General features: G+C 42.3%; 1 protein-coding gene across 4 annotated transcripts in view; it reads left to right on the top strand.

Moving 5' to 3' along the window:
- The window catches only part of LOC122824378 (NACHT, LRR and PYD domains-containing protein 12-like), a 43,692-nt gene extending 29,369 nt beyond the window's left edge, over positions 1–14,323 (top strand). For 3 of the 4 annotated variants that reach the window (XM_044104978.1, XM_044104977.1, XM_044104976.1), the window contains 7 exons: positions 584–810; positions 4,223–5,993; positions 8,731–8,913; positions 10,106–10,276; positions 11,820–11,993; positions 12,810–12,959; positions 13,854–14,323. In XM_044104978.1, coding sequence (XP_043960913.1) covers positions 584–810; positions 4,223–5,993; positions 8,731–8,913; positions 10,106–10,276; positions 11,820–11,993; positions 12,810–12,959; positions 13,854–13,863 — 2,686 coding nt within the window. In that variant the 3' untranslated portion in view covers positions 13,864–14,323. The remainder of the gene's footprint in view (positions 1–583; positions 811–4,222; positions 5,994–8,730; positions 8,914–10,105; positions 10,277–11,819; positions 11,994–12,809; positions 12,960–13,853) is intronic. The other variant, XM_044104975.1, reaches the window with a different exon arrangement.
- Positions 14,324–14,692: the final 369 nt, after the last annotated feature.

Genomic DNA, 14,692 nt, shown 5'->3' with positions numbered 1-14,692 from the left:
CCAAGTGCATTAAAGGAACCTGAACATCTAAATTAAACAGGAACTGGATTCAATAAAGATGGACTGTAACTAAACTACAACTATAAACAATTAATCAATAAAACTACAAAGTGAACAAAGAACCAAAGTCCAAAGAATCATCATGAAGTCAGATTTAACAAAAAATAAGACAAATTTAAATAACTTCTTATCATTGCTATCATGTCCAAATAATTCTCTGTCACAGTACAAGGCTCTTTATAAAGTTCTTAGATTAATGCAAACTGGATCTGAATCCTGTTTACTGGTGTTCCACCATTAAAGAATGATCCATGTTTCTACACTGGAATCTAGATTAGAATCAGATTTTGGTCTTTGAGCCTCTGATGGAAACAGTTTTCTACTCTGACTCAGACAGAATAAAGATTTCAGATGGATCAATAAACCAAAGAAAGATCAATCATAACAACAAATATAGAATGAAATATTTCAAACCAGAGATCATCAATGTTCTGAGGTTCTGTTCTGACTCAGGTTCTGGTACCAGGACAGCTCCAGCCTGTTGTTAGTGAACTATTTCAGTGATGAAGAAATGTCTTCACAGAGGGAGGAAGAGGAGCAGCGTTGGTGAGGAGGAGCAGCCGTCCTGCTGTGCTTTGTGTCAGAAGGTTCTGATGGATCCGGTCTCTACCAGCTGTGGTCACTGGTTCTGCAGACAGTGCATCAGGTTCTACTGGGACCAGTCTGGACCCTCCTCCTGCCCCCAGTGTGGAAAAAGACCCAGAACAGGAGCTGGACTTCTGACAGCCAATCAGAGCAGCTGTGCTCCAGGTGAGACTGAACACCTCCAATCAGAGCTTCCTTCTGTCGTCTGTTGAACCAATTCAAGGTCTTTAGTTGGGATTTGGACATTTAAGATTTTATAAATCTTTCTGTCAACTAAATCTCTGTATTTCCAGCTGGTTTAAATGGTTTTGATTTAAAGCTATTCTGTTCTAATTGCATTAAAACTGAACATCTTATTAAATCTGATGGTCATATTGATGCATGAACTAGGCAGCCTAGTACTGAACTAGTGACATGCTGGGTGACTAATATTGTATTATGGTATGTAAAAGTCAGTCCCAGGGATCTTTAGATAAAAATTCACCACATTATTTAACTCTGACTAGATGAATAGTCCACAGAATCCAGTAACTCTAAAAGGAAACAACAACAGAGATTACACAGCACTCAAAATATTTGTATGGTCTTCTGAGTTCAACCCGTCTACCACCGGTTGCCCCTTACTCAGATTCTTAAGTCTACAGCGCCATCTAGTGACCAAAGAGGAAATATATCACATATTTGGCTCCTGCAGTGCATGGGGACAAGAAGGTGGAAAACGCATTGCTTTTTTTTTTTAACAGAAAGCAGCAGTGCACCAGAGTAAATAAAACTTTCTGAGACAGAAACCTTTATTTAATCTGATAATATAGCACAGATTACAGTTTATATGTTCCTATATATAAAATGTAATACAATTGCAATTAAAGTAAATATCATTTATTTGCCCTCCTGTTTAATCCAAATTAAATCATCAGTCAGTGGATCTAAAAACATGATGTATTGCTGATTGCAGTTAGAACCGGCCCAAAGCATAAATTAACTAAGAGAATGTCAATGCTGCCAAGTTTGATTTAATGGTTTAGACCAGTGTTTCCCAATTCCAGTCCTCAGACCCCCTGACTGCATGTTTTAGGTGTTTCCCTTCTGCCACACCTGGTTGAATCGTTGGGTGATTAACAGGCTCCTGCAGTATTTGGTGGCTGCAGAAGATGTCATGCAATCATTTGAATCAGCTGTTCTGGTATAGAGGCACATCTAAAACATGCAGGCAGGGGGACCCCGAGGACTGGAATTGGGAACCACTGGTTTAGATAAAGTAAAACATTATAAATGGTTTAAACATTTAAATTCAAGATTTTAAGGAGCTGGCAAGTTTATGTTGTAAAAGTACAAAGAACAATCTTCATAGTTAGATTGCTTTGTTACTACAGCTACAATCTTTGAGTTTTAACTGTTCATTAATGCATCTTAATGAACTACAATTACATTTGACTGCTCAGCCACATAAACTAGGCCGCCTCTCCCAGATCCCACTAAATCTATGGTGACATCCATCCATCCATTTTCTATACACTCTTTGTCCCTAATGGGGTCAGGAGGGTTACTGGTGCCTATCCCCAGCTAATGTTCCGGGCGAGAGGCGGGGTCACCCTGGACAGGTCGCCAGTCTGTCACAGAAAACCGACAGGAGAAACAACCATTCACACACACACCTAGGGAGAATTTAGAGAGCCCAATTAACCTGACGGTCATGTTTTTGGACTGTGAGAAGAAGCTGGAGAACCCGGAGAGAACCCACCATGCACAGGGAGAACATGCAAACTCCATGCAGAAAGACCCCGGGCCGGGAATCGAACCCAGGACCTTCTTATTGCAAGGCAACAGCTCTACCAACTGCGCCACTGTGCAGCCCCTCTATGGTGACATGCGAAATCAGGGACAAATGAACAGGAGTTTTAATTTACGTGGCTTTAGTAGCTCTTTTATTTTGTGTCTGTTGAGATTTTATTAAGTGCCACGGTTGCCCGAGGTTTACAGGACAAGTCGTTCTGATCTCTGTACGGCCACACATCAACTCTACCTGACTTTAAGTAGGCAAAGCATTTAATATGCTTTGTGTCGCTGCAAAAAATAAACTAAAATAAAAAATATACCAGCGTGCTTCGGTAGTCACGAGTCAAGCGTGAAAGCTCCTCCACGAGCTGAACCACCAGTCCATTAATGCACCGGTTAACCAGGTTCTCAAACTTTATTGACACAGACAGTTGGCATGTTGAGACGTAAACACATGTCACACATGATATTTAGTATATAAAGAAATATTCTCACTGCATACTCAACGCCCACCTCTAAATGTTTACTTGTGAACACTGAGTGCAGCTCAATGAGGACATTTGCAGTTCACATTGAGCTGCGCGAGCAAAGCAAACACTGTGGATTTAAACTTGACTCCTACCTTGATGAATTTTACAAAGAAACATGGGTCATCATCCTCACAGGGGGTTGATATAAATGAAAGCTCCTGAACCACTGGTCCATTAATGCACCAGTTAACCGGGATCTCAAACTTTATCAACACAGACTAGTCAGGATTTTGAGACGTAAACACACGTCGCACATAATACCTTGTTACCTAGACAGTGAGCTGCGCGAGCAAAGCAAACGCGGGGGATTTAAACTTGACTCCTACCTTGATGAATTCTACAAAAAAACATGGATCATCATCCTCACAGGGGGTTGATATAAATGTCCACCTAGGTAAGCCTATATGGGCGATCTGCGCTGAGGTAAACTACAAAGATCAAGCTAAAACAGTGCGTGCGAAGCAGCCAACATGCAGAGGCGCCAGCGATGTGATTGTTCCGTGCTCCCTGTTTAATGAATTAACAAAAACTATAAACCCATATCTCTTTCAGGAATAATTCAGCCCTGCCAGTGAAATGCTCAGTGCAGAAGAGACACATGCTTTCTGGCTTATTAAAAAAAAATTCTTTAAAAAAAAAACAAAAAAACATTACTTTTTCCTTTCTAATAAAAACAAAAACATATAAAGGTTTAACCTGTGGGGATTAAAAGGTGGGGGAAGGACACGTAAAGTATGGCATCCCCATAATACACTGGGGAACACCCTTAAATTATTCTAACAATATGTTTCTTACTTCTAAAAGACCAAATCAGTCCCATATCATTTTGAAACTACTATTGTTCTTTAAAAACATCCAATCCAGGCTTTATAAGAGAAATAGCATTTTAAATGTGAACACTTCCAGATACAATGAGCGGTTTCTCTCACAGATTAGAGCTTTTTCTCTAGATTTCCTTCATGAAGGCTGGAAAATTCTAGTAGAAAACACTTTTCTTCCTCTCTTTCTTCTGAAGCTTCTGTTTATTGGAGAAGGTCAGATAGAAACGGTAAAATGACATGGTGACACGATGCAGAAGAGTTCATGTTGCTCAAAGCATTTAATGGATGTGTCAATGTTTACTCATCTGATCTGATTTATGAATTAAATACTTATATAGAACAAATTCTGGTCATAAAACAGAGACAGAAATAGGATTTTTGATAATAGAACAATATTCTGTTTGTGGTGGGTTTTTTTGCTTCAGTTGCTTTTTTTATTTGCTTCAGCAGATGTTCTGCAGCAGGCTCTAAAGGAACATAAGATCAGTCTGAGGAGGAGATGTGAATATGTGACTGAAGGAAGTGATGAACCAGGAAGTAGAACCCAACTCAACAGGATCTACACTGATCTCTACATCACAGAGGGACAAAGTGAAGAGGTTAATACCCAAAATGAGGTGAAGCAGCTGGAGAGAGCTTCCAAGATCCAGAACCTCCATGACTCTCCAATCAGGTGCCATGACATCTTTAAATCCTTTCCTGACCAACATGGAGCCATCAGAGTGGTTCTGACCAACGGTGTCGCTGGTGTTGGAAAAACCTTCTCAGTTCAGAAGTTCACTCTGGACTGGGCACAGGGCTTGGAGAACCAAGATGTCAGTGTGGTGGTTCTGCTTTCGTTCAGGGAGCTGAACTTGATCAGAGATGAGCAGCACAGTCTTCTCACGCTGCTCCATGTTTTCCATCCAACACTCCAGAAGCTCCCAGCAGAGCAGCTGGCTGTCTGCAAACTTCTCTTCATCTTTGATGGCTTGGATGAAAGCAGACTTTCACTGGACTTCAACAACAGTCAGCTGGTTTCTGACGTCACACAGAAGTCATCAGTCAACCTTCTGCTGACAAACCTCATCAAGGGGAACCTGCTTCCCTCGGCTCTCATCTGGATAACTTCCAGACCTGCAGCAGCCAATCAAATCCCTCCTTCATGTATTTCCAGGATAACAGAAGTACGAGGCTTCACTGACTCCCAGAAGGAGGAGTATTTCAGGAAGAGGTTCAGTGATGCAGAGCTGTCCAGCAGAATCATCTCCCACATCAAGACCTCCAGGAGCCTCCACATCATGTGTGGAATCCCAGTCTTCTGCTGGATCACTGCTACAGTTCTGGAGAACATGTTGACCTCAGAGCAGAGAGGAGAGCTGCCCAAAACCATGACTGACATGTACTCACACTTCCTGCTGGTCCAGACAAAGAGGAAGAAGAACAAGTACCATGGAGGACATGAGACAAGTCCACAGGAGCTGATGGAGGCTGACAGAGAAGTTCTTCTGAAGCTGGGGAGGCTGGCGTTTGAACATCTGGAGAAAGGAAACATCATGTTCTACCAAGAAGACCTGGAGCAGTGTGGTCTGGATGTCACAGAGGCCTCAGTGTACTCAGGAGTTTGTACAGAGATCTCCAAAAGAGAGAATCTGATCTTCCAGAAACCAGTCTACTGTTTTGTTCACCTGAGCATTCAGGAGTTTCTGTCTGCCGTTTACATGTTCCACTGTTTCACCACAAGGAATACTGAGGTGGTGGAGAAGTTCCTGGATGACAAATACAGTGAAACATCTCTGGAGGATTTCATGAAAAAAGTCCTAGAGAAGTCGTTCTCCAGTAAAACTGGCCACCTGGACCTAATTGTTTGTTTCCTTCATGGCCTCACTCTGGAGTCCAACCAGAGACTTTTAGGAGGCCTTCTGTGTCAGACAGAGAACAGTCCAGGAACCATGCAGAGAATCATCAACAATCTGAAGGAGATGAACACAGATGGAATCTCTCCTGACAGAAGCATCAACATCTTCCACTGCCTGGTGGAGATGAACGACCTCTCAGTTTTTCAGGAGATCCAACAATTCCTGAAATCAGGAAATGAACTGTCAGACATCCAGTGTTCAGCTCTGGCCTTCATGCTGCAGATGTCAGAGGTTCTGGATGAGTTGGACCTTGAAAAGTACAATACATCAGAATCAGGACGACTGAGACTGGTTCCAGCTGTGAGGAACTGCAGAAAGGCTCGGTAAGTCCAGATCAGTGATGGCATAGTTACTTTGAAAAAGTAACTTTAATCAGATTACTGATTACTCCTTGAAAAAGTAACCTAGTAACTGATTACCTAATTTGGAAAGTAACTAAGTTACATTAAAAGTAACTTTTTTAGTTAATTTCAGCAGCTGTTAACAACAACGCTCCTGCGGAAATTACATTGATCTTGATATTTGTTAATGCTCAATTGCAAGTTATTTTACAATGGGACATCAACAATGTATCTCCACTTATAAGGTTGAACTGAAGGGGAGATTGTTTAATGTTTAGAACAGCACAAAAAACGGTATGCTATTTTTTATCATGGACCTAGACGAATTACAAGAACTCACAGATACCATAAAGGAATATGTCAAGGCCATGGCCAAGCCCTACGCCGACTGCAGATGGCTCGGTCTTGCCATTCGCTTGGGACTGTTGCCAGATTATTGGTTTCCGCGCTTTCCGCACCCAGGGTTGTTGGATTTGCAGAGAGAAGAAGAGTGGGAGCGTGAGGCAGCTACTTCCAGTCTCCGCTGCCGAGGTTTTTCCGTCCCTCGCCACTGCTGTGGCCCCTCCGCAGTCGGAGCCTGCTGCAGCCGCCGCTGCAGCCTCCGTTCCTGCCTCTGCGCCTCTTGCAGCCGCTGTAGTGGATCTTCTGCCTCTCACCACTACATTCCAGCATCTCCCTGATGTGCCACAGCTCTCACTCCAGTGGCTGCCGGCTCTCCTGCTGGCTCTCCTGCTGGCGTTTGCGAGCCTCAAGTACTCAATCCAGAGACTGCTCCCGCCACTGTCCGCATGGTGATGGAGTATCAGGTGGCCCACCTGGCTCCTGGCCGACGGATGGCGTGGTCAGTAGGCTTTCTTGCCCCAGTTAGTGGGGTTTTTTGTTCCCTCGTTTTTTCCTAGTGCTTCTTCCGCGTTCCCTAGTCTGTCCCCAGAGTGTCGTAGTGTGTCCCCAGAGCTTCCTAGCGTCCCCTGTGAACTTCCTATCGTCCCCTGTGAACTTCCTAGCATCCCCTGTGAACCTCTGAGTCCCTCCTCCGAGCTTCCTAGTTCCTCCTCAGAGTTTCCTTGTGCTCTCTCCTTGTTCCCTAGTGATTCTAACGATCGCTCGTCACCTTCTAGTGGTCCCTGTGTTCTTTTGTTGCCCCTTAGTGTCCCTCCCCAGTCCCAGCCTCCCTGTGCTCCTCTCAGGACTCTTTGTCGCCGCCTCTGGGCGGCCCAAGAGACTCCTCGTCAACCTCAGCACCGCGGTCGGCTGCTGGACCCGCCTCCAGTGGCCCGACTCCTGCGCTGCGGACGCCTTCCCGACCTGCCCCGTGGGTTCTGCCTTCTGCGCCGCAGACGCCCGCCGGACCTGATCCACAGTCCTTGCCTTCGGCACCGCGGACGGCCTCCGGACCTTCCCTGTGGGTTCCGCCTCCTGCGTCTCCACCCACCATGATTGGGTTGGGGTTTTCTGTTACTTTTTGGACTCTGGACCCTCCTTCCATCGCCCCTCTGCCCACCCTGGTTGGGTTGTTTTTTTGTTGTATTTTGGACTCTAGCCCCACATCCAGCACCCCTGCGCCTACCCTGGAGTGGTTTTTGTTTTTCTTGGACTTTTTTCCTTTGGGCATCTTGGAGCCACCCATTAAGGGGGGGAGGGCGGCTACTGTCATGTTCCGTGTTTTTCTGTTTATTTCGAGTTTTCTGTGTGTCTGAGTCTTCGTGTTGTCCTGTCTCCCCTTGATTAGGTCCCAGGTGGTTCTCGTTCCCTGAAAGATGCTGCTTCATGTGGGGATCCACAGTGGATCATCTGATGGGGAGAGAGGAGGACAGCTCTGCTGGAAGCATCAGGCTGCTTTTAGCAGAGCTGTTGGATCCATTCATGACCATCTGGTTCTTTCCATCATGATCTATATTTCATATCTATAGTAGGGTGGTGGGGGGCAGTTTGTGAAGGAAACTGAACTTTCCTTCACAGACTGATAGAAGATCTTCAACATCTGGCTGCAGCTGCAGCTCCTGGTTTCCTCAGGAAGGAGATCTTGGTGACTGTTTAGTGTCAGGAGTTCATCTGGATGTTGGATCCAGATGAAGACGCTTTGATTACATTTACATCCAGCAGACAGTCAGATCCTAACATGGACACCTGAAGATATTTACTGAGTTCTGCTGTTTTACTGCAGATGGTTTTAATATTTAATAAAATCATTGATTGTTCAGATGAATTGTCCTCCTGTCCAGAGTTTCTCCTGCCTCTCAGCCATTGGCTGCTGGAGACAGAGAGGAGCCATGATCCTAGAAGCTGAAGTTTGTCTAGAAAATGGATGAATAGAAACTATTTTCTGATCATCACCATCCGCTCCACCATGTTGGTTCTGTTAGGATTTCAGCTCCACTGATTTAATCCGTTCCTTCATCTTCCAATGAGAATCATGTTTTAAAGTCATGTGATGAAGAGTTTCTGATCCAGATTGTTGCTGCAGCAGTCAGAGCTCAGCATGAAGAAACAGGGAGGTTTGCTAACAGGCAGCCAAGATGGCCGCCGCTAAAATCTTCAGTTGTTCTGAGAACATGAAGCTGGACCAGAACCAGAACCATGATGTTAATTATGAAATGATCAAACTCAGTAAATTGATGTGAAGACCAGATGTTCATCAGATGATATCAATGTTATTAAATGTGTTTATATAGATTATCTGGGTTAATTAGAATTGACTTTACTTCTTCTCTATTCACAGACTTGGTGGTTGTAAACTCAGAGAGGCTGAATGTGAAGTTGTGGCTTCAGCTCTGAAGTCCAACCAACATCTGACTGAACTGGAAATAAATTGGATCGACATAAATGGAACCAGAACCAACTCTGAACTGAATCCTGTGTTTGAGATCCTGGAGAGTTCAGTCTGTAAAGTGAAGAGTCTGAGGTTTGTTTTAAAATCTTTATAAAATCTTTCATTGATACTTTAGTATTTATTTATCTTCACATTTATTCTGTTTTCTTTAAAAACAATCTATTCTCAAAATGTCAAAATATAATTTCTAAAATCTTTTGCTTTGTAAATGAATTATTTTCCTGTTTCAGACTTTGAGAATATTGATCTTTATTTTTCACTTTAAAATGTTTTGGACTGATGAGTAGGCCTGTTGCGATAAACAATAAATCAGTTAATCGCACAATAAATTAAAACTAACAACCTCATTTTATTTATCGGCTTTATCGTCTCTTTCGGCCTTTTTTTCTTTCTGTTAATGACACTGAATGAAAAAAGGCTCAACTTCGGTGGTCTCCACTGACATCTCCCTTCCTCATTTTCCTCATTGTTGACCTTTGGATCCCTCCGGTACACCCACAAGGTGGATGTTATTTAATCTGGAGCGACCCTCCAAGTCTTCACATTTCTTGGACAGTGTGTCCACCAATGCATTTAACGAGTTAACCGAGGCCTCCAAGGTAGCCAGCCTCCCATCCTGATCGTTAGCAGCCCGCTCCAAATCGTGAATGGCAGTCCCAAACGAGGCAATTTTAGCTTCTAGCGGTGCCACCGCGGCTGAGATCTCCATCTTAACGACATTCGAAACAATGTTCTCAAACCTGTTGATGAGATCAGTGCGTGAGTCGTTCAGCATCTCCTGCATCTTGGTTAGAAGTATGCTATTAGCATCTGGTTCAGCAGGAGCCTCGTGGTCAGCCTTGCTGCGAGTAGCCTTGTCGTTTTTCCCCATGTTCAACTTCGGTTATTACAGGTTGCACATCCGATATGTATTTTCGTTCGCTAATAGTCCAGTATGTTCCAAAAAAGTGTTTAAGGAGGTGCAAAAATGTACAGTAAAACACACATCCCATCGGAGCACCAGCAAAACACGTCCTACATAGTCGGTGCTCAGCAGCGCCCCCGACTGAAATATTCTAATAACACGTCATAATAACATGTTCTGGTTTTGCTGGTTTGGACTCTATAAACCAATTTTACTGGATCAAATATCAGTCAATCAAGTTTCTGGGACTTTTACATTCAGTGAAATTAATTTTCTACATTTTTATTATTAATTTGTTCATATTTCAGTTTTAACCTGCATCCTGTTGGCTTCAGCTCACATCTTTTATTCTTTATTCAGATTATGGAACGACAGTTTGTCAGAGATCAGCTGTTCTTCTCTGGTCTCAGCTCTGAAGTCCAACCAACATCTGACTGAACTGGACCTGAGAGGAAACAAACTGAAAGACTCTGGAGTGAAGGAGCTCTGTGGTTTTCTACAGAATCCTGAATGCAGAATACAACGATTAGAGTAAGTCTCCATGTTTTAGTCTGAATCTCATGTTTCTGATCCAGACTAAGAAACTGTGTATAAAAAATAAGAATAATAATTTTCGAAATGCTGATTCCATTCTGTGCAAATGTTTTAACCCAAAATATAACCTCTAAGATATTTTGTTCTGTCAATTCTGCCATGTATTGGTGGTGGACGACCTTCTGGAGGATTTCTGACAGAAATGTGAGTTTAGAGATTGTCCTCTAAAAGTGAAAAACAGAGGAGTCCAGAGTGTGTTTATGAGTAGAGGTTGGACTGATGCATGTTTAGAGGAATCAGAGCAGAGGACAGACTGCTGGTCAGCAGAGCCAGGAGCCAAGGCCCTGCAGTGAGGAAGACTTTTAAATAATCTAAGAGGAGCATCAGGTGGAGAACCTGCTGGCTTTAAACATCTGACCAACTGCTGCAGAGAACACAGAGTTCATGTTCAAAGATGCCAGAACAGGACACAGAGACTGAGGGGTCAGAGGTCACATCTGGTTCTTGGTGGAGACTTTCTCTCTAAAATTCTGCAAATAGTTTCCACCTGCAGCAAAGTTCAGACCAGCCTGTGTGTGTATCTAAGGGAGTGCAATAAAATGAAATCAAGATATTTAAATAAAATACACGGATTGTGAATGTTTGATCCAACCTTAAAGATTTCCACCATTCACAGTTTTTAATTATGACTTTTTCATCTGTTCTCAGTCCTGTGGCGCCCTCTGCTGGCAGGAAGACTGTCATGCTCTAACCAAATAAAAGACTGTGTAGGACACATTAATTTATTTAGTTACAGAATCCAGAATCGTTTCATTTGTGAGGATTTTTCCAGAAGAGTCTGAAATGTTTTCCAGATGTGGTTCAGAGTAAAACCTCAAAAAGGAATATTTGTTATTGTCTCCACCTTTTTAACTAAAGCAACATTGATCTTGGACCTGCTGGTCTTCAGTTAAATCTCAGCTTGTATGTTTGGAGGAAGAAATCTGATGTTTGTTGTGAATTAGTTCTTGTTTCCATGGTAACAGCATTGATATCAGGTTGGTTGAGATGCAGCATCCTGTATAACAATATAACAGGTAGAATCAGTTCAGTTTCCACTCATGTGTTCATGTGTTTATGAATGAGTGAAGTGTAATTATTGCAGCTGTTGATCCTCCAGATAAATCACTCAGTTCCACTCAATAGAAGGTTAAAGGTCACTGTGGAAATCAGCTGCTTCCATTACATCACTGCAGCATTCATTAACAACTCTAATGTCACACTTTGGTTCTTAAAGTCCATTTTAATTCCCGACCAGAACCACTGAAGGCCCGACTGAAATATTCTAACAACACGTCATCATAACATGTTCTGGTTCTGCTGATTTGGACTCTAGAAACCAGTTTTACTGGATCAAATATGAAACATCAGTTCATCGTGTTTCTGCGACTTTTACATTCAGTGAAATTAATTTTCTAAATTTTAATTATTAATTTGTTCATATTTCAGTTTTAACCTGCATCCTGTTGGCTTCAGCTCACATCTTTTATTCTTTATTCAGATTGAGGAGCTGCAGTTTGTCAGAGATCAGCTGTTCTTCTCTGGCCTCAGCTCTGAAGTCCAACCCCTCTCATCTGACTGAACTGGAGCTGAGCTGGAACGACCTGAAAGATTCTGGAGTGAAGGAGCTCTGTGGTTTTCTCCAGAATCCTAAATGCAGAATACAACAATTAATGTAAGAAACCATGTTTTACTCTGGATCTGATGTTTCTGATGTGAAAGTTGTGTTGCTACTAAACTGCAGACGTCTGGCTGATATTCTACTGATCCACTCTGACGGTCTTCATGGTAAAGTCTGCTTTCTTCTTCTATGGTTTGGTCCAGTTAAAGTTTCTTTGTTTTATAAAAGCACAAGCAGTTCCTCCTCCCACCATCACATCCAACCAATCACAGCATTCATTTCACAGACACCAACCACACCTGCAGAGAGAAGGTCAAAGGTCAGATTGGAGACTTAAGGTTGATTAAACTCTGATATTAGAATCATTAAATGTCTTAATATCTACAAACAATCAGATATCAAATCTGAGAAAATGTCTTTATGTCCAAGACAGACTGAGGCTTAATTCACTAAATAATTATGTTCATCCACATCTCTGACTTTCTGATCATAAATGATCAATAAACCATCATTGATAAAGCCACAAACTTTATTAATCTTTAAAGATGAACAGATGTAGAAACATCAGGAATCAGTTTGACATTGAAAATGAATCTGAACTGAAATATAAGAGCTTTAATTCCTGACCTGTACCACTGAAGGCCTGACTGAAATATTCTAACACGTCATCAAAACATGTTCTGGTTCTGCTGGTTTGGACTCTAGAAACCAGTTTTACTGGATCAAATATTAAACATCAGTTCATCATGTTTCTGGGACTTTTACATTCAGTGAAATTAATTTTCTACATTTTTATTATTAATTTGTTCATATTTCAGTTTTAACCTGCATCCTGTTGGCTTCAGCTCACATCTTTTATTCTTTATTCAGATTGAGAGGCTGCAGGTTGTCAGAGATCAGCTGTTCTTCTCTGGTCTCAGCTCTGAAGTCCAACCAACATCTGACTGAACTGGACCTGAGAGGAAACGACCTGAAGGATTCAGATGTTCAGCAGCTGAAGCTTTTTGTAAAAGATGTTCAGTAAGTAAATGTTTGCAGTGATTCCAGCTGCTGTCAGCATATTGAATTAAACCAGTTCCCATCAAAGCAAAGATCCAGTGTTCCCAGTAAAGCTGCAGCTTCTCAGTGGGAGGAGAATGGTTCAGGCTTCCTGATTGGACACAGAGACGGCAATCAGCCAATCAGAGGAGCAGCAGCTTGCTGTGTTCTTGTGTTTGTGTTGGTGTGAAGATGAGTGTTGTTGCTGTGTCCATGTCTCCAGGAAGTCCAGCTGGACTCCAGCGTCCAACATGTCTAGAAACAGTCAGTGGTCCTCATTCATCAAACTGTGGCAGCAGCAGATCTGATCTCAGATCTGCTTGTTCTCTCAGTTCAACAGGAAACAACTGATCAGGTTGATGTTGGTCACAGCTCTGAGATCAGTCTGACTGCAGCCTGGAAACCACTGGCTCTGATTTCACAAACCATCATTCATTTAGTCAGCAGCTGCTCTTTCTGCTCAAGTCCACTCCTGACATCTGGACATGTGTCCTCCTGTCCTCAGTCTCATCTAGATGTGTTCAGGGACAGCCTCCATGTTGGTCAGTCAGCTGATGTTCCAGCAGCACCAAATCCATCCTCCACTGTTGGAGCAGCAGTGAAGCCTTCAGGACTGTCAGCAGTTTGTTTCCACTGTGGACTTGAGTGGAACCTGCAGAGGAAGCAAACTGGATGCTGAAAGTGTGTGTAGGTGTGTGAGTTTGGAGCTCAGTGTGTTCACTGCAACACGTTAAGATGAGAGCTGAAAGGAAGCTGCTCTGAACAGAACTGAAGGCCCTGCTGCTCTTTCTACTGGATGTGCTGCGTCACTGACTGCTGCTGGAGACGAGCTGGAAACTCATTGATCTGATCTCTGCATTTTTCTTCTCTCTGCAGGTGGATCTGATGATCTCTGTAAAGAAGAGAATCATCTCTGGTTCCTGATGATCCTCAGAGGTTGAAGCTGCAGCAGTTTGAGTCTAAAGAGACTCTGACTGGATCATGATGACCTTTGACCTGAATGATTTCCTTCCTATTTATTTCCTCCTGTCTGTCGTTTTGGATCTGATATTGTTTTTCTCTTTGGATCGATGAAGATGAAATCGTAACTCAGCTCCATTTAGAGGCTTCATGGAGTTTTGATTTGAACTTGATTCAGTTTTTAAAGTTGATTCTTTTTCTCTGATTCATTTTCATTCTGAAAGCAGAAATATGAAACATATTTCACTTCAGCCGTTTCCAGGCTGCATGTTTTCTTCATTTGAATTCAGTTTCTGATGTTTGTGCAGCTCTGGTCTTTCCATCTGCTGCTGTAAACGATGAAACTTTTACTGATGATGTGAAATAAATATTTTTATTTCCTGGTATTTTCTGCTGAGCTTTCATTACACAATCAATGTTTGCACAATCACAATATAAAACTTTGACCTTTTTGAATTATGTACTGAAAAATAGACCAAAAGTATAAAAACAATAAACAAATCTAATAACTATTAAAACTAGCAAACACTCTAGAAACAAATTAAAACTGAATTAGACAAGAAAAAAACTATATCAAATTTAAAAGTCTAAAACTATTATAATTCTGATTGTAACTTTATGTCACAGTAATGAGAGGAGGCTTATAATTATCCAGGACTTTTTCACAAAACCAGGGGATTAAACCATCATTTTCCAGATAGTCTGGTTTAATTAAACCTCGATTCAGTTTCACAAAAGAGGAAACAGGTATGTTG

Source organism: Gambusia affinis, linkage group LG21, assembly GCF_019740435.1.
Source record: "Gambusia affinis linkage group LG21, SWU_Gaff_1.0, whole genome shotgun sequence".
In the NCBI taxonomy this organism is placed as follows: Eukaryota; Metazoa; Chordata; class Actinopteri; order Cyprinodontiformes; family Poeciliidae; genus Gambusia; species Gambusia affinis.
Note: the sequence above shows the minus strand (reverse complement) of the source record. Positions and strands in the feature narration are given on the sequence as shown.